This window comes from Corvus cornix, chromosome 4A (assembly GCF_000738735.6).
Source record: "Corvus cornix cornix isolate S_Up_H32 chromosome 4A, ASM73873v5, whole genome shotgun sequence".
Lineage (NCBI taxonomy): Eukaryota > Metazoa > Chordata > Aves > Passeriformes > Corvidae > Corvus > Corvus cornix.
In genome coordinates this window covers 17,047,759-17,065,455 of record NC_047058.1, presented here as the reverse complement: position 1 = coordinate 17,065,455, position 17,697 = coordinate 17,047,759, and the positions used below count along the sequence as shown (strand labels likewise).

Genomic DNA, 17,697 nt, shown 5'->3' with positions numbered 1-17,697 from the left:
CCAAGCCAGTCCTAACTAATAACAGGCTTCATTGTGGATTCTGTGTGCTGAGATGCTGCACTTTCACCTCTGGTTTTGAGGACCAGGCAGAATTTCATCTTTTCATAGTTAAACTGGCTGTGAATCTACATGGTGTCAGCAAGTTTTACAGCCTACATTGATAAACAATGCCTTGCTTTCGTGCAGCAGTTCTCAAATACGAGCTAATCCTGCCACTGCCCTGGGGGTTTAGGTCTCCACACATCAGTGATCTCACATTAAGGCAGATGGGGTAAATGAAGGGAAAAGCCCAACTTGACTCAAGGGCTCCGTTCTGCTCCCAGCTCTCTGACCTGCAAGTAGACAACTCACACTCCCCCCTGTTTGTATCGCTGTCTGACTGTAAAGTATTACAGGAGCTGCTGGCATAAGACAGCAAAAAAAAAAATACTCAATTTCAGGGCTTTTATATCATTTCACTACTTCTTTATTCAGCAAACAGCCATTAGCTTCAGCAAGTTTTGTGTGACTAAGAAAGTATTGGATTTATTTTTCCATTCAGGGCTGGGCAGGTGCCAGGATGGCAGCAGCATCATGGGACTCTTGGGAATGAGCTTCTGGAAGAAAAGAGAGCCTTGGGATTTTTTAAAATAAATTCAAACCATCCTTCAGTTTAGCTGTCTGCTGAAGAATTGGGGAGTGAAGGACCTCCTCTTATATGTGTTCCTGCCCCCCTTAAATACATCCCTAAGGCTTTGTAAGAGGTGAGGAGCCCACTCAGAGGCTGAGGGCTGGATATGACACTTCGGTCATGTGTTGAATTGCACAGAACCAGGAGCTCTTGTGCACAGAGATATTTTCTTTACCCAGTGTGTGAAGCCCATGTGGTTAGAGCTGAGCAGATGACCACAGCATGCTGGGACAGAGCAGGACTCCTCTGGGATTGCAGTTAGACACATCCAGGATGGGATGTCTGTCCTGGGGCATCTGATGATTCCCTTTCTTCCTCTTGGTGCTGCTCAGGACCACCAGGGTATCAGAAAGGAAGATGCAAGGGCACAGACTGCCGGGCCAGGACCATTTCTCAGGCTCAGACACCAAATCCTACCTGGCTTTGCCACTGAGGCACTCCCACCTCAATTCCCCTGTCAAATGATGATGAGGGTATCACCCTCCCTTGTTAACAGCTGTGAAACCTCCTCCCAGGAAAGGGCTGGAGGGAGTCTCTTGTTTTCTGTGCAAGTGATGCATTTGCTGTCCTCCCCCATGCCCAGGGACGTGCATGTGTGTCCTTCTTAAAGGAAGAAGTAGAACCTTGAAGCCAAACTCACACAGCTGACATCCAGCAAAGTGCAAATACCAAAGGGGTACGCTCTGCCCTGCTGGTTGGGGAGAGAGTTTGGACTTCCACCAGATTTCCAGTGGCCTGGCAGCACTGCCCAGTTGCAGGCTCAGTTTGACTCCTGAGAACCTCCTGCTCCTTTCCCTTGTCCCAGCCAATATCCTTGAGGGATCAGCTCTGCTGATGTGCAATTAGAGGCACGTCTCTTGCTCTTTATCCTGCTGGGAAAGCCAACTTCTCTTAGTCGAGGCTTACAGTTATAGATGAACTTGCTCTGGTGGAACAGCAAGCCTGACACATGCATCCAGCAAAATTACGCCTGTGTGACAATATTTATAGCTCCTGGAGAGAGCCTCTTTATCACTGACCTGAGCTCCCAGGCACTGCACAGCAGCTGTAGCCGAGCATCCAGAGATTTCCTTGAGTCACAGCGCATGCTCCTCATGGATCTGTGCAATGTCATAGTGCACACCCCTGACCACTGACAGGCCTTGGCACCTGGGCCACAGAACAACCTTTGTGACCAGAACACTGAACTGCATTTCTCTATTGCCCAGGATTGCTGATCCCTCTGCATCTTCCCTGCTCCTCTGGCTGCCTCAGACGGCACAGGGGGTACAGTTTTATTATGTAGCCCTGCCTCTGCAGTCTCTTTTTGTGGAGCTCCTACACGATCCAAGTTGTTCACAAAAGCCCAGCTATGGTCTCTAAGCTCTGGTGTCAGACCTGAGTGCAACAACCTGGGAACTGTGCACGGATTTACATAAGGAAGAGACAAAAGCTCAGCTGCTGCAGCCATCTCTGGCTGTACTCTGGCTTGAATTGTGTGGGGCACAATGTTCTGGTTCTTCCCAGCCTTGAAACATATAAAAATAGTGAAAGTTTAATGCTGTGCTGATGGGATTCAACTTTGTGAATCAAGGCTTTGAAAAGCTCTTCTGCTCTTAAACAGGGCCTGTCAGAATGGCGTGTTGAGGCTTTGGGGTTATTGTCACAGTGGTTCCCAGACAATGTGTGCTCAAGTTATGCACTTGGAGGACGTTTTCTTTCCCTGTCCGGCTGACACATTCACTGCATGCCCAAAGACTCTGCCTTGAGAGCCTGTGCTGCTGAAGACAATGTGGAAGGAGGGTCTGTGCACCCTCAGGTGAGCCAGAGGCAGAGCAGGAGGGAAAGCTGAGCCCAGGACACACGCAGACCTACAGGCGCTGTGGAATCCCAGAACAGGTCCTCTACCGACAGCGTTTGAGCTTCCCACGCTGTCTTTTGAAATCACAGAGCTTTGCAGTTGTCTCTCCCCCAGCAAAGGCTTTGGGGTCTCTTTACTGGCTGGGGGTTTTTTAGCCCCCAGGCAACTTGTGATTGCTCCAGGCTTTGCAGCACCCTCCCACACGATGGAGGTGCAGCCTTTCTGCAGGAGCAGCAGCTGGGACATCGCAGCCCAGCTCTCCTGGGCTGCTTGTCTGTGTCCCACGCCAGGGCTGATCGTAGAAAACATCACAGACGGATCCAAGCAGACCAGAGCTTGGCTGGCTGATAAAAACACAAACAGGCAACAAGGTGAGATTTGCTCCAGCTTTTCTCTGCCAGAGCAGATCCAAAGACAAAAATAATCTATTTTCCAGGCTTGGCTTTGTGCAGGCAGACTTTTTAAAGGAAAGTGTCCCAGGAGGGAGAAATCTTCAGAGAATACCTTATCTCACTGCATTTCTGCCATCATGGGCTGAATTCTCCAGAGGCTGGGGGAGGATGGAAAGTGAAATCAGCACTTCCAGATCCCGCACGAGCATCCTAGAAGCAATTTGGCTTTCAAGCTCAAACCCCGGCAATTAAACCTAACCTAGATTCTCCCACAGCCTAAACCGTAAACACTGCTCGGCCTGACTGTGGTTATTAATGAACCTCCTGGAGAAGAAATCAGGACAAAACTCCAGCAGTATCCCTGGCATAAACAAAGGCAGCCCTGCCGTGCAGGGTGCTGTCATGTTTTTGTACCACTCGCACGCCGAGGGATTATTACATTTGCGTCCCAGAGATTGGACTGAGATCCTGGCTCATCCTGCAGCTGCACGCAGGTAACGACAGGGGCTCTAATGACACATCAAAGGCTTTGCTAAGCTCCTGGTAACCATGAGAACGCAGCTGAAGAGGTTTGTTATCCCGTCAGCCCTGGCAGAGGGATGCTTAGCCTGATTCACGCTTCTTGCCATTGTGTTGGCGCAGTTCAAAGGACTTCCCGTGACTTTAAAGAGGGAAAAAAACCCACCGTTTCTGTCCTGGGTGTTCCACTTTTGGTGCCACTGTGCCAGCAAAGTGAAGAGAAAACACGAGGAGTTTGGGGTTTGGCTTCAAGACAGTTCTGCGTAAGTTACTGCAGGCTCCTGGGACAGATGAGCCAGAGGATATGACTGCTGGCTGCTGTGATTTCTGGCAGCTTGGCTATTTTTTACGTGCTCTTTAGTCTTTCTAAGGACATTTTGGGGCTCCTGGATGTGAATATCCCATCAGAGCAATGAAGCAAAACCCAGTGAAGCTCTCTGGCCATCAGCTCCCTTGCACAGGGTGAGGGGCACAGATGAGAAATTCTGCCATAAACCCCTTTACCCAAATGCTGCAGAGGCTGTGGTAATTGTCTGGGAAGGGAGAGAGATTCCTTGCTGACATTTTGATGTTTCACATGTCACCTGTGAACCTGCTGACCTGTGGCTGGCTGAAGCTGCTGAACCAGACTCACCTCACTGGAAAATGTTGTGACTTTTCCTTTTTTATTTAATTTTGGGAGACTGAAAAACTCCTTCAGCTGTAGGTGGAGAAGTGGCAGATTAGGTTGCTTTTTCAGTGGTTTTTTGATGGATTTATTGTTTTATTGCTTGCTGGCTCAGCTAATAAAACAGGCTTTTGATTTAAAATGCAGCTGCTGCATTCCCAAACATCCAGGGAGTCACCAGCATCCCTATGAAGTTGTCTGGTTCCCTTGACAACACTTGCTCTGGTTGGCCATGGCCTGGAGAGGGCAGGAGGGTATGGCCAAGGCCAGTCTCTGCTGCTGTCCTGCTCCCCTCTGAGGCTCTTCCTGGCTGCTCTCAATGGCACAAACCCACCAGCCCCACAATCTGCAGTCCTTGGGGTCGTTCAGCCTTATTCAGAGTGGCTGATGATCGCAGCCAACACTTGCAGAGAGTGCAGTGGATGGAAAAGACTTTTCTGGGTTTCTTGGGGTGAGTTCAGGATGCATCAGAAGGAAGGCACGGGTCAGAGATGAGATCCTTTGGAAAAGCCATCTTTGGGAACTCCTAGCTAAGAGCCTTTTGAAATAATAAAGCAATGAGTGAAGCAGATATAAAAATAGGAAGGTAAAAAGGAAAATTCTGGTGTGGGCTGCTGTGGGAGATGGGGGAAATGCATCAACATTTCCCTGACACAAGTGACAGTGACAAAATGAGAAGCAAAAAGTCCATTGCAGTTGGAAAAGACACAGAAAGAGTTGAAGAATAAGATCTGTGAGAATATGCTTGACAAGCTTGCCAGCCGTGAGCTCCCCAACTGAATTTTGAGCTGGCTGAAGAGAACATCACAAAAGAAACAGAACTGGAGGAGCAAGGCAGTCAAGTCCACACCGAGTTGCCAGGTTTTCATACCTGCTTCTGGAAATCCATATTGGAAAAGAGAGGCATCAGAGCAAATGAGCAATTTGTTCATAGTGGACTTCAAGTGTCCAGGAGAAAAGAATTACAACACTGTGCTTGTAGGCTTGTCAAAATCTCTGTCAGTCTTCCATGAGTCTTGACTGAAGCCTAAAGATCAGGTCTTCTACTTTATCATGTAAAACAGGTGCATTCAGTGCAGTGATGAAGAAGAGATCATCGAGTCAGGGGGAGTGATTTGTGTCCAAGAAATTGCTTTGGGCACACAGTGGTTCTTGGCTTGGCTGAGAAAGCCAGGCTGGAGCCAGACATGAAGCAAGCAGGGCAGTCAGCATCCCTCTCTGTCAGGGTATTTACAGGACTTGGTGTTTCCACGGGCATGGATTCAGAAGGGACTGGCACACTCACTGTAGGCGAGGTCCTTGGTCTCTGGTGCCCTGAATTGTATTACCAAATTTAAAAAACAGTCTTCATCTTCTTTTCTTTTTGTCTGTCTGCCTGAAAGAAATAACCTTTATTTTTATTTTATTTCCTTTTTCAAAAAAAAACGTTATTCTTTGCTTTCAGCAAACAAAACCCAAAGCCTTTATTTTTTCAGGGTTTATTTTGCATTTGACTAAGCCTCGGTATTTTCTGTGAAGAATATCTTAGCCGAACATTTTTCTAGCCGAAGGAAAATATCTCAATAGTAGCTTCTTGACCTGAGTTTTTCACAAGCCACCTTCAGTCTGTGCAGTTGCCCTTTGCATCCACATGTTGCTGCTGTCGTGATTTGTTTGCTGTTTTGCTGAGCCATCAGAAGCGAGTACTGTTTTTTCCTACAAATGGTTCCTTCAGAGAAGATTGTTTTATACATCTCCTGGGAAGTTGTCCCTCCTGGCTGCCTCTCCCTGGCTGCACACTTTGCAGTACTCCAGGAAGGAGCACGAGCTCCCTTTTTTGGAACCCTTTATAATGGATCCTTTTATGCCTGGCCCCATATTCTGCAGCACACTGCTTTTATGGCTGTACCTCCCTCACAGAGCTGCTTCCTGACAAGGTTTATGTACTAGTTTGAAAACAAACCAGTGGGAGGCACCAAGTCAGAATAACAATTTAATGGGGAAATTAAAGAAAAGGAAAAACTAAAAGAAAACACTGGTTCAAACTGACAGTCAAGATACAACCTGGCACCCTGTTAGTCAGGGTGGTGGTAGCAGTCTGGTAGAATGGTGGCTGCAGTCCTCTGAAGTGGTGATCCTGTAGGAAAAAAAAAGGGTCTGCTCTTCCTCAGAAAGTCCAGTGGTGGCTGTGTAGCTCCTGTCCTCTGGAAATCCAGTGGAAAGGTTGTCTCTGGTGTTCAGAGTCTCAGATTATATCCACGATGGGATGCTTGGTTCCTCCCTCTGGGTGGAGCATCTCACAATGGGGTCATGAGTCATGAGGCCAAGTGTTGATTAGGCTCATTAACAGAAGATAGTCCGGAGGGAGTTATCTCTGAGTCAGGCGGTAGGACAATGATGGGCCATTAACAGCAAGATAGTCTGGGGGGAGGAGGCAAGGAAACACTGCCCCACCTGATTTCAACGGCTCATGAGGATGGTAATAGAATACACTGCAACCCAGGACAGTATCCTAGCAGGACTTGGTGGATTTGGAAAGCACAAATTGTCCTGCATGCCCCCAGGCAGCCCCAGGACGTGCAGTTCTGCACCTGCCTGCAGGGAGGAGGCAGCGGAGGTGGGATGAGGTGTCCCACATGGACAGGGGGGTGTTGCGCCCTGGTGGCTTCATGGGTCTGGCTGACTATGAGCAATCTGCCAGCCCTCAGCTCCTTCCAGAATACCAGGAAGAACAGGCCTGTTCCCTGGAAGCCTCTGAAGCCCTTTCCCTCTGCTTTCCAGCATGGTCCCTGAGGTGTCCCCCAGGCCCAGGAGCTCTGTTCACAGCACGTAAGCAAACAGGAGTCCTGGGCTCTGGCAGATTTTCCCATTGCACTGAGTGGGTGAAGATGAACTCGGTCAATAGGGTTAAGTTTAGGCCATGGAAAAGGCTGCCAGATGTGTGTCCTGCTGTCCTCTCCACAGCTGGGGGCCTTCTGCTGGGAGACCCTGAGGCTGGTGAGAACCTCGAGGCCTTTGTCAGAAGGGCCAGGCCTGTCCCTGAGCAGCCCCTGTGCTTTGTCTTGCAGGCTGACCATCCACGCCGAGTGCCCCATGCACCTGGAGGACTTCCCAATGGACGTGCATGCCTGCCCCCTGAAATTTGGGAGCTGTAAGTACCCCCAGCAGCCTCTGCAAGGAGGTGGCACAGAGCTGAGGAGCTGTCCTTTGTGTGGCTGGTGTCACACAGTACTTTAGTAACAGTGATATTCATCGTTGCTAATGATAACGTGACCAAAAGTTTTTTGTGGTGTCTCGTAAGTGCAATTCCTACCATCACTGAGTGAGTCTGTGCTCAGTTCAGGCTTACAGGATGGGTTAGACACCCGTGGTTCTGCTGTAAATTTATTTAGAAAGCAGCCAGGTGGGGATTGGTCTTTTCTCCCAGGTAACAAGTGACAGGATGAGAGGAAATGACCTCAAGTTGTGCCAAAGGACATTTAGATTGAATATTAGGAGAAATTTCTTCACTGGAAGGGTGGTCAAGCATTGGAACAGGCAGCTCAGGGCAGTGGTGGAGTCACCATCCCTCAAAGTATCCCCATGCGTGGTTTGAGCACTTGGGGATATGGGCTCGGCATTGCTGGGTTAATGGCTGGACTCAATAATCTTAGAGGTGTTTTCTAACATTAATGATTCTGTGATTATGAATCTGAGTTGTGCTTTTCCTTCATCACAAGGGGATGCTGGTTTGGGGATAGCAGTGGTGGCTGCTGCTGGCTGTCCCATCCTGCCAATCTGTGGAGAGCCTGAAATACCTGGCTCCCCTGGCTCCATGCTCCAAGGGAGCTTACAAACCCCTTGCCCCTCTTCAGTCTGTCAGGCAGGCTGCTCCCACATGAAACTCTGGGAATCTCAGTCCCAGCAGCCAAGGGTCCTGGTTTAGGGAAGATTTGCAGGCTGCTGGTGAGTTGAAAGCTGCTCCCAGCCTCCCAGGCCTGCAGCTGCTTGGGCTCCCCATAGAAGTTCCCTTCTCTCTCCCATATGCAAGTTAAATTTCATTTGTTTTTGTTCCTAAAGTGAGTGGGAGCCAAACCCCAAGACCCCAGTTCACCGTAATGTGAAAATAGACATCCTAGTCTGGCCCTGCCAGGAGTCTTTTCCATCTCCAACAAACTGAGCACCACTCTGAGTCTGTCTTTGTGTTAGATGAGAGAGTTTCCCGCCTCCAGCTAAAGAATGAGCCCACACCAGTAACCCCCAGAGAAACCCCAACCTTCCCGAACTGACACTTCCTTCCTGTAGCCATTGGGGAGCTAACTGAGGACAAAGTAGAAAAGTTTGATTGGCAGCAGAAGAAATTGTGTTTATCATGTGCATCTGCTCCTCTGCCTCATGACAAACTGTGCCCATGAAAGTGGATTATTCAGAACTACTGAATTTCTTAGGCGGCACCTAATTAAATGTAGAACTCATTGCCACAAGACATCACTAAGGCCAGTAAAATAGCAAGCCTTAGAGAAGGATGAATTATTAATGTTAATTGACCTTGTGAGGAGGGATATAAAATCTCCTACCTCAGGCCTAAACTCTGGGATTATTACAAGACTTGCAGGAAGGCAGATTACTCCACATCTAATTGCTTATAATGTTCCTTGGTGAGGAAAAGAGATTAATGTGTGTGTTTCTGCTGGAACACCCTTTGGGGTTATTTTTTTTTACTGATTTGACCTCTGAATGATGAGAGTTTTGAGACAAGGAGCTCAGAAAGCTGCCCCTGGTTAACATTAATGTGGCTTTTTCTAAAGCACCCACACAGCATCCGAGCTCACCTCTCCTGTGTTGGAGTAGGATTAAACCAGTGTTTTCACTAAAAAGCCATTGACAGCTGGAAGCTGCTCATTTTCAAGAAGCTTAAAGTGGGTCAGATTTGTAATTAGAAGGACAATGCCAGTGCCAGACACATGCTGCTCAAAGTATGCTGAGTTTGCCTCACAGACCATTTTCTGCTGATCCCCAGAACCCAGAAGGCTCAGCAGTGGCCTCCTGTCCCTGGGCCACCATGGCAGCCCCCCGAGGGGGCAAGGCAGAGAATTTGCAGGAGAATTAAGGGCATCAGGCATTCCAGAGAGCTTCAGCTGCCCACCTGCATCATCCCTCAGGCCAAGCACAGTGAAGGGATGGCTTTGTCTCTCCCCCTGCTCCCTGGAAGACGAATGTGCTCTACAGAGAGCTGTCCCTGGGCCATCATGGGACACTTGTACAGCAGCTAGCTGAGACTAGGGGAGGAGGAGATGTTGCTGAACTCACCAGCTCCTCTAAATGCCCACTAGCTGTCCTTGTTTGGATTGGATTTTGCATTGCAAATGAGACATGGAGCTGAACTGAAGCAGCTGCCTGGCATTAAACATGTTCCAAGCACCCATGCCATGCCTGTGTGACATCAGATACCCTTCTGTCCCAACCAGATATGTGGATAATTGAATGTTCAGGAATGATGGCAATGGAGCTGTGGGCAAGTTCCTTTTGTAGGCTGGCAGTGGATGGATTGTGACTGTAGAGCAGGAGGTGTTGCCCATCAGGTGAGAAAAGCAGCAGCAGAGCTGTACAAAGCTCTGAAGGAGGGTGGAAGGCTCCAGAAGCATGTTGAGAGCTGGAAGGAGGGGTTGGAAGAGCAGAGTGTTGCACATGGCGTGAGAGGTGCCAGCCTGCATCAGGAGTGCTCAGGCAGTGCTCTGGCCTGCTGAGAAACCTTTGCTGATCATCAGAACCAGCTCCCCCTGCTTTGCACAACCCCTGCTTAACATTTAATGGGTTTGCCAAAACCTGCAGGGCAGGGACAATAGGGTTGTTTTAAAAAGATCACAGAAATGTGGTTTTCTCAGGACACAGTCTTCCACAAAGCAGGAGCTGAGACATTTCTCTGGTAGACCTGAACCCAGCCAAAGAATTCCTTCATGTCTTAACAGGAGAAGCTGGTGGGTGAAAATGAACCGAAGGCTTGGTTTGGTGAACTTTGTCCTTGCTTAAAAAAATGGTGCAGAGTAGGTAGGGACAGGAGCTTTGGGCATTATGGGGAGAAATAGCAGAGTCTGGAGAGACTCCGTTTTTGGATAACCATAGGACTGGCAAAACCAAGAGCACGTGGGCACTCTTGAGAGGGGGACTGGCTGTGAGGACAGACCAGGGGCTCAGTCACAAACACAGGGACAAAGCATTTTGGTGTGAGAGGACACCACCTCCAAATCTGAGAGTCTTGGAGAGTGTTGCCTCTGAGTGAGGGTAAAGACTGTTAACTTTTTCTATTTAACCTGAAATTTAGCTCCATTTGCATTCAGCCTTTGTTGCCAGCTGCTGCCAGCAGGACTTTCCCTGTCCCTGGCATGGCAGGGCTGTGGCTGTCCTGCTGCCCCAGCATCCTGCTGGCCTGGATGCCTTCCTGTGTTGTCCCTGCTTGGAGCCAGCCCTTGCAGAGTCAGCACATCACGGGGCCAGCCTGTCTCTCAATGACAGAGCTCTGCCCCTCTCCAGCTCCCTCCCAAAAACCCCAGCTCGCTCCTGCTCGTTTGATTTAACAGTTGTTGATCTGCCTTGGTCTCTGGCCATGCTTGGCTGTGCTCAGCCATGTGGCTCTGAGAGATGCACAGCAAAGATTAATTTGGCTACAGGCTAATTTTGGTGTATTTTAGGGCAGGCAGAAGCACAGACCTCGTTCTTCTCCCTCCTCTGCAGATGCCTACACAAAGACAGAGGTGATCTACACCTGGACCCTGGGGAAGGATAAATCCGTGGAAGTAGCCAAGGGTGGATCTCGCCTGAACCAGTATGACCTGCTGGGCCATGTGGTTGGGACAGAGATGGTTCGATCCAGCACAGGTATTTGTGGGACTACAGTGTGGGCTGAGCTCCTCCTGGGATGAGATGGAGCTTGGAATGCCACGATTTGGAATAATTATAGAGGCAGTCCAGGACCACAGAACTTCCTAAGGCAGGAGAATGTGACTGGTGACATCTTCAGCAGTCACCAAGAGGCAGCAAAGGGTTTGTTTTCCAGTGGTTTCCACTGAAAGAGCCTTACTGCCCACAGTCTTTGGGAGAACTGATCTCAAGCATCTCAAAATGATCTGCTGTGTGGAAAATATGCCCCGCGTTGTCCAGCTGGTTTGTGGTGCTGTGGGTTCATTTATCTTGGATTCCTTTCCAACCCCTCAGGAAAGCGCTGCAGGCAGGGGAGGCGAAGGCAACATCATGTTCAGTGTGATTTTCACTGCATCTGCTTGCACAAATATTATCATAACTAATAGAAGATTATCCCAAACAAATGTTTCCTCTGATTAATGACCAATATTAATCATCTTTTTCTCCCATCTGCTGCTCCTCCCTTCCCCTCTGAATCCAGGTACTTATAGCTTCTGTTATCTCATGTGTGTCTCTCATATTTCCTTTTTTTCCCCCCTTTTTATTTTTTTCCCCTGTATGCACCAGTAGTTCTCTCATTTGAGGATATTTCCTCTCTGGTGCACTTGATTTTAATAGTGTCTGTCTGTAACAACTCATTTCACCTCCCTTGGGGAAATGTGGGGAGCCCAGGGAAATAAATGTCATAATATCTGGCCCATCTCTCTACTTAAGTTGTAGTAAAATGTACAGATGAATAACCTGGAGTGGTAAGAAAGCTGCTGAAGGCTCCTGTGTGTAATGATTTAGCAGAGCCACGCTCACAACAAAAAGGCACAGTAATCCCACAAAATACCCAGAGCTTTGGGGAGGAATAGGACACTGAGGGAAAATAGGGACAGCTGCCTCTTCGGTTCACAGGTCAGACCTTTAACAGCAGAATTTGCCTCGGTTTTTGAGGTGGTTACAGTGAGGGAAGGGGGGATATTTTCGGGATTGCCAGAGAAAATAAAATCCTGTGTCCTGAAATCCTATGAAATCACTGTTGGGGTCTCTCTAGGCTTAAGGGATTTTACCCTCAGAGTGGGGTGGGAGCAGGGTCAGGAGAGACCCCCCAGGGGCCCCTTGTGCCTGGGGCGAAGCAGGGAAAGGTTTTACTGCCCGGTTGTTGACATTGGTCTGCCTTTGTCCCACACCCATTTTGCAGTGAATTAAAGCAGACTCGGAGAAGTGTTTGGAAAGGACAAATGTGATGTGAAAGCCCCCTGGGCTGTGCTGGGGCACACATCTGGCAGGGCACAGCAGCTGGGAGTGCCTGTTGCACCCCTCCTTCCCACTGAAATCCCACTGAAAAGCTGGGAAGTTTGTCCAGGATGGATCTCTAGATCTGGGGTCAGGCTGGGGAGCTCCGTGGCTCAGCATCCCTCCCTGGCTGTCTCTGCAGGGGAATACGTCGTCATGACCACACACTTCCACCTCAAGAGGAAGATTGGGTACTTTGTGATCCAGACCTACCTGCCCTGCATCATGACCGTCATCCTGTCCCAGGTGTCCTTCTGGCTGAACAGGGAGTCCGTCCCTGCCCGCACGGTTTTTGGTGAGTCTGGGAGCACAGGGGCATCCTCTCAGGCTGGGGAGAAAGGGAAAGGTGAGGGGAAATACACTGAGCATCAGAGCTGGTCTTTCCCAGGCCCTGACCAGCATTTCTAAGCTGCTGGCCATTCCCCAGGATAGCTTTCAGTGTCTTCCCAGTACCCCTGCTTCCCTCGAATCACTGCAAAAATACTCCTGGCCATGTCTCTGCTAGAAGCCAAGCCATAAATATTAACAGTAGTCAAGGTATTGATCATCTAATTATATGCATTTGGCTGTGGCTGCTTATCTGTAGTGGCTTGAGAGCTGAGCAGAGGATAGGGACACAGGGAGGCATTTAAAGCCCTGCCTTTGAAATTGCTAATGTGCCCCTGGTCACAGCTCCACATAACAAGTTCCTGGGCTGAGGCAGCATAACTGCACGGTGAATATAGTGTTATTATTTCCTTCAGCTGCTTTCAGGTCCTCTCACCGAAGCAAAGTGCCAGGCTGGCACTGCACATATATTAATAGCTTTTACAAGCATTTAATAACAGAATTGCTTTGTGCTTTCCTGTCAAGACCTTTAGTTCAGGATCTACACAGGCAGCAGAGCAGGTGTGATGCTGCAGGATTGTACCTCCTGGAAGTAACATTGCCCAGCACATTCCACTTAACAGAGAGGATATCGAACAAAAGTCCCCAAGCAGAGAGGGGATATGTGGTATCATATGTGATTTCCTCCTGTGTTACCCTGAGAATTGCAGTGAAATAGGTTTCCTCAAGAAGCAGCTCAGATCAAGCAGGCAAGAGCTGACTGAAAAATTAAAACCTACCTGTGTGAAAAATGTCCTTGCTCCCAAATTGCCTTGCTTTCCTATTAAGAAAATAATGAGAACTCCAATTGTTTATTCCTTTTTTTTTTTTTTTGGCCCCTCACTAAGTATTGTCGACAATATTGAATTTAAACTCTTTAAATTACCAGCAGTATGGCTAAAGGGAACTGAAAATTAGTCAATATTTTTATAATGTTTGTAATGCATTTTTAATTGAAAAGTACATTATTGGGGGAAATGGATGGTAATGGTTGCTTGCTTTAATGAAAAAAGCTCTAAAAGACATTTTGCAACAGACCATTTTTTTAAGATAAATCATTGTGACATTTGTTCTGGCCGCTTGGGCCACTGACAGCAGGACCCAGGACCCCAGGTGTCCATCCATGCAGGTCACAAGACACTATTTCCAAAAGCCTAAGAGAGCTGTATTGGATGAGTGGCCAGTTTCTGATCCTCCTGGAGGATCTAGCTGTGCTTTTTACTGTTATTTTATTATTTTCATTTTGCTGCAAAAGCAGCTAGAGGCTTTTCCATGACATATTCTACATGAGCTGGGTGAAGCATCATGCAACTTACCCTGCCAACAGATAAGGAATGCTGTGCAGGTGCCTCCCTGTGAGCTAGGGCTCTTATGGTGAGCAGAGATCTAGTCATTGGAGTTTGGGGAAGGTTAATCTCATCCTCATGAAGATGTTTGCCATTGGTTGTACTCAAAACTGAGCCAGAATAATGCCCTGAGCAACCTGAAGCTGGCCCTGATTTGAGCAGGGGTTGAACAAACTGTTGACCAGAGAAGCTGTGGCTGCCCCATCCCTGGAAGTGTTCAAGGCCAGGCTGGAGGGAGCTTTGAGCAACCTGGGACAGTGAAATGTGTCCCTGCTTGTGGCAGGGGGTGGAACCTGATGGTGTCTAAGGTGCCTTCCAGCCCAGGCCATCCTGTGATTTTATGATTCTCTGAACCTGACCTCCTGCCCGCCTGTTCTGTTATTCTATGAGTTGCACTGAGGACTCGTTCTGGGTAAGACTCCCTTAATTACAGCGGGAACGTGGCTCAGGAGCTGGCTCCTGCTTTTCCATGAAGGGAGTGGCAGCAGTGTTGAGAGAAACAGGTACGAGTGCACGATCTCACACTGTCCTTGCGTCCTGCTGTGCCCCCACAGGTGTCACCACGGTGCTCACCATGACCACACTAAGCATCAGCGCCAGAAACTCATTACCCAAAGTGGCGTACGCGACGGCCATGGACTGGTTCATAGCCGTCTGTTATGCCTTTGTGTTTTCTGCGCTGATCGAGTTCGCCACCGTCAACTACTTCACCAAACGCAGCTGGGCCTGGGATGGCAAGAAGGTGCTGGAGGCCCAGGAGATGAAGGTCAGCCAAGGCTGGGGGGGAGGGGGTGGGGAAGAAACGCTGCACGAGGGAGCTGTGCCGGGCACAGCAGTGGGTAACGTGCGGCCCCACAGCACTCGGGAGGCTGGATGTTACTCACTGCCTTCCCAGCTCAGCTCCTGACTGCAGCGGTTCTTGAGGGGTGGGGAGGAATGGCCTGGGGCTGGTTGGTGTGCTTAGCTGGAGGGAAACACCCAGGCATGGCTGCTGGCTCTTCCCTCTGCCCTCTGCACGGCCGTTTGCCAGAGGGAACGTGGCGCGTCCATGCTTTGGGTTTGCTCTGCTGGTGGTCTTGTGTGTCCTTCCTTTTCTGCCCAACCCAAACCCCAAAGCAATGAACCGAACCAACCCAGCCCTCCAGCCCCATGCCTTGTTGCTAGCATGCCAAAAAACCCAAATACGCCCCAGGACACCCACTGAGCCGTGTCCCCTGGCCAGCTCTGACACTGGTTCCGATGCCCACAGCTGCCAGCAGCTGCTGCTCTGGGAGCTTGGGCACGGAGGGTGGGTGGGAAGCCAGCAATCACAAACGGCAACTGGCAGCAAATTAGTGCCTGGCATCACCCACGTTTTCCCTCCCGCTCGGGATCAGCCTCTCTGGCAGCTTCCTTCCTGATAGGCTCTGCTACCCCTGCTCGTGCCCCCCTCCCTCTGAACTGATTTAATCTTGGCTGAGCAGAGAAATCGCTTACTGTAGCATGCTGCTCCTTGTTTATATTTATTGAATCAATTTGAAAATCAGCTTTGTCCTTGTTCTTGGTTCTGGAGCCGTTATATTTTTCTCCTTTGCATTTTAATGTGTTGTTGGAAATTGTTGTGGGGTTGTATGTTAAACACCTGACAGAATTGCAGCAACTTTTGGGAAGACGACAGCCAGTCATCTCTGGTGTGGAGGTCAAAGAAGGTGAACAGAGCCCTCCCTGGACGTTGAATGTCTCTCTCTTATCTTTCTTGGACTCTCTCTATCTGTTTGCTTTTGCAGCTGTGGTCTGAGCAACAGACTCATGGCAGAAAGTGTCTGGAGGGGTCAGGTGATGGCCTTCTACTTCCATCATGAACAGTGATGCTAACCTGGCCTCTAGAGATGAGAGAAGCCTTTCCTGAGTCATTGGCATGAGTGAAGAGTCAGGAGAGGCCCTCAAAACCACAGTGTCCCTTTCAGGGATGGCCAAATCAGCACAAAGTCAGGATTCACACAGCCTTGGGCAGTTTTGTGAACTGGGTGGAAAAAGCAGTAAAGGCTCATAAGCTTCAGTTAATCTTAGAAGCAGCGTGTTCCTCAATTTATCCACTGACCCAGCACTGCAAGACTAACAGTGCTGAAACAATAGGGTGAGAGCATGCAGAATGTTCCTGCACATGATAATCAAACAAGAAAACAAAGCAGGACCGGGAATGTTTCAGAGGGGGAGCTCTCTGTGAGTTTGCTGCAGTTGGTATCAGCCTGGAGAATCAGGAAGAGCTCCAAATTTGCGGTGCTTTTTCAAGCTAACTCTGATCTTTACTGACGAAGGGAACCCTCTCTGCAGCTCAGAGAGCTCCCTGAAGAGTGATGGGCTTTCAGGGAGCTTAGGAATACGATGTGTCAACATATTTGCTTTTCATCTTTATTCCAATGAGTATTTCCAAGCAGTGAATTTGCTACGCAATGGAGGTGCCTCACTGGCTCCCTTTCAGCCTTTAATTAGCTCTTCTTGAAACAATTGACAAGCCAGGTGGTTGAAACCACAAAAGGAAGAAGAGGCAGAAGAACAACTATTGGCATTTTAAAGTGTTCGTATCAAGGGTAAAACTGCCAGTGACAAGCCCAGGCTGAGCCCTGGTCTCTGGAAATCCTTCTCCCCAGCCAAAAGCAGTGCTCTTTATTGGTGTGATGGCAAGGATCCTCACTCCAGGTTTGATTGCACGAACATGGAAAGGAATCAGTGCAGGCAGCAGCGATGTTTCCCATCCCACTTGGATGAAATCACTGCCATGGAAAAGCTGCTGGGTGCTGACAGACCCCCCCAGTGTGTTCACTCTCCCTTTCTCCCCTTCAGCCAAACCAGTGGTTTAGATGGGAACACCTGGAGTTTTTATCAGGTAGAATCTAAAATGCTGATCTTGGTGAATTGCTGGTGCCTGCATCAGAAAATCATGATGATGTTCTGGCTGTAGCCACAGTTGGGTTCTGGTAGCTGGGAGCTACTCTGTACATTCTCTGCAGTTCTCCAGTGAAAAGCAGGCAGCTATCACCAGAGATGTCACTAAAAACTCCCTTGAGCCTGCACTCTTGATAAGATTTGATTAATGTTTCTTGGACCCAAAGATTTTCCAAGCCTTTCCTGCCTGGAATCAGTAATTGCTAATTGTAGATGAAAAGTTCATTTTCTTTTTGTATGGTAAAGTGGCTGCAGCCAACTTAGAGGTGCAGATCAAATTGGAGACAGGTATTGGGGTCCAAAGTGGGAAACTTGTTAGGAAAGGAAAGGTGATTTTTAACAAAAAACATCGCCAGGAGGAAGGCATGAGATGGCAGAGAGGTGTGAGCTGAGTGAGAGGCCAAAGAGATTGAAAGATGAATGAGTTCAGTAGCCAGCAAAGCTCCTGATCTCCAGCATCCTCAAAATATCCTATTAAAGGGATCCACTTCAGCACAGAAGGGCTGTGCCTGGGCAGAGAGATCCATCCACCATCCCAGCCACAGGAATGGCCACCTCTGGAGCCAACAAGGTCATTTCTTGAGTGGCTGTGACAGTGAGGATCTGAAGAGAGAACAAGCAGCGGTGACTTTGCTGCTGGGAAATTGCAAGGATGACATTTACCAATGAGTTTACCCCAAAAAACATGTTGTCTGTCCTTCAGGATGGAAGATGCTTTGGGTTCTTGGAAGACACTTAGACCCACTTCTGACTGCAATGCTATGTCTGTGCATAAAACCTGATCCAGCTCTGTGTCTGTGCCTGAATGAGATTGC

General features: G+C 48.9%; 1 protein-coding gene across 3 annotated transcripts in view; it reads left to right on the top strand.

Moving 5' to 3' along the window:
- Nucleotides 1-17,697, top strand: part of LOC104691628 (gamma-aminobutyric acid receptor subunit alpha-3) — a 72,228-nt gene that overhangs the window by 42,823 nt on the left and 11,708 nt on the right. For all 3 annotated transcript variants that reach the window (XM_039571921.1, XM_039571919.1, XM_039571918.1), the window contains exons 6-9: nucleotides 7,136-7,218; nucleotides 10,779-10,922; nucleotides 12,388-12,540; nucleotides 14,512-14,723. In XM_039571921.1, coding sequence (XP_039427855.1) covers nucleotides 7,136-7,218; nucleotides 10,779-10,922; nucleotides 12,388-12,540; nucleotides 14,512-14,723 — 592 coding nt within the window. The remainder of the gene's footprint in view (nucleotides 1-7,135; nucleotides 7,219-10,778; nucleotides 10,923-12,387; nucleotides 12,541-14,511; nucleotides 14,724-17,697) is intronic.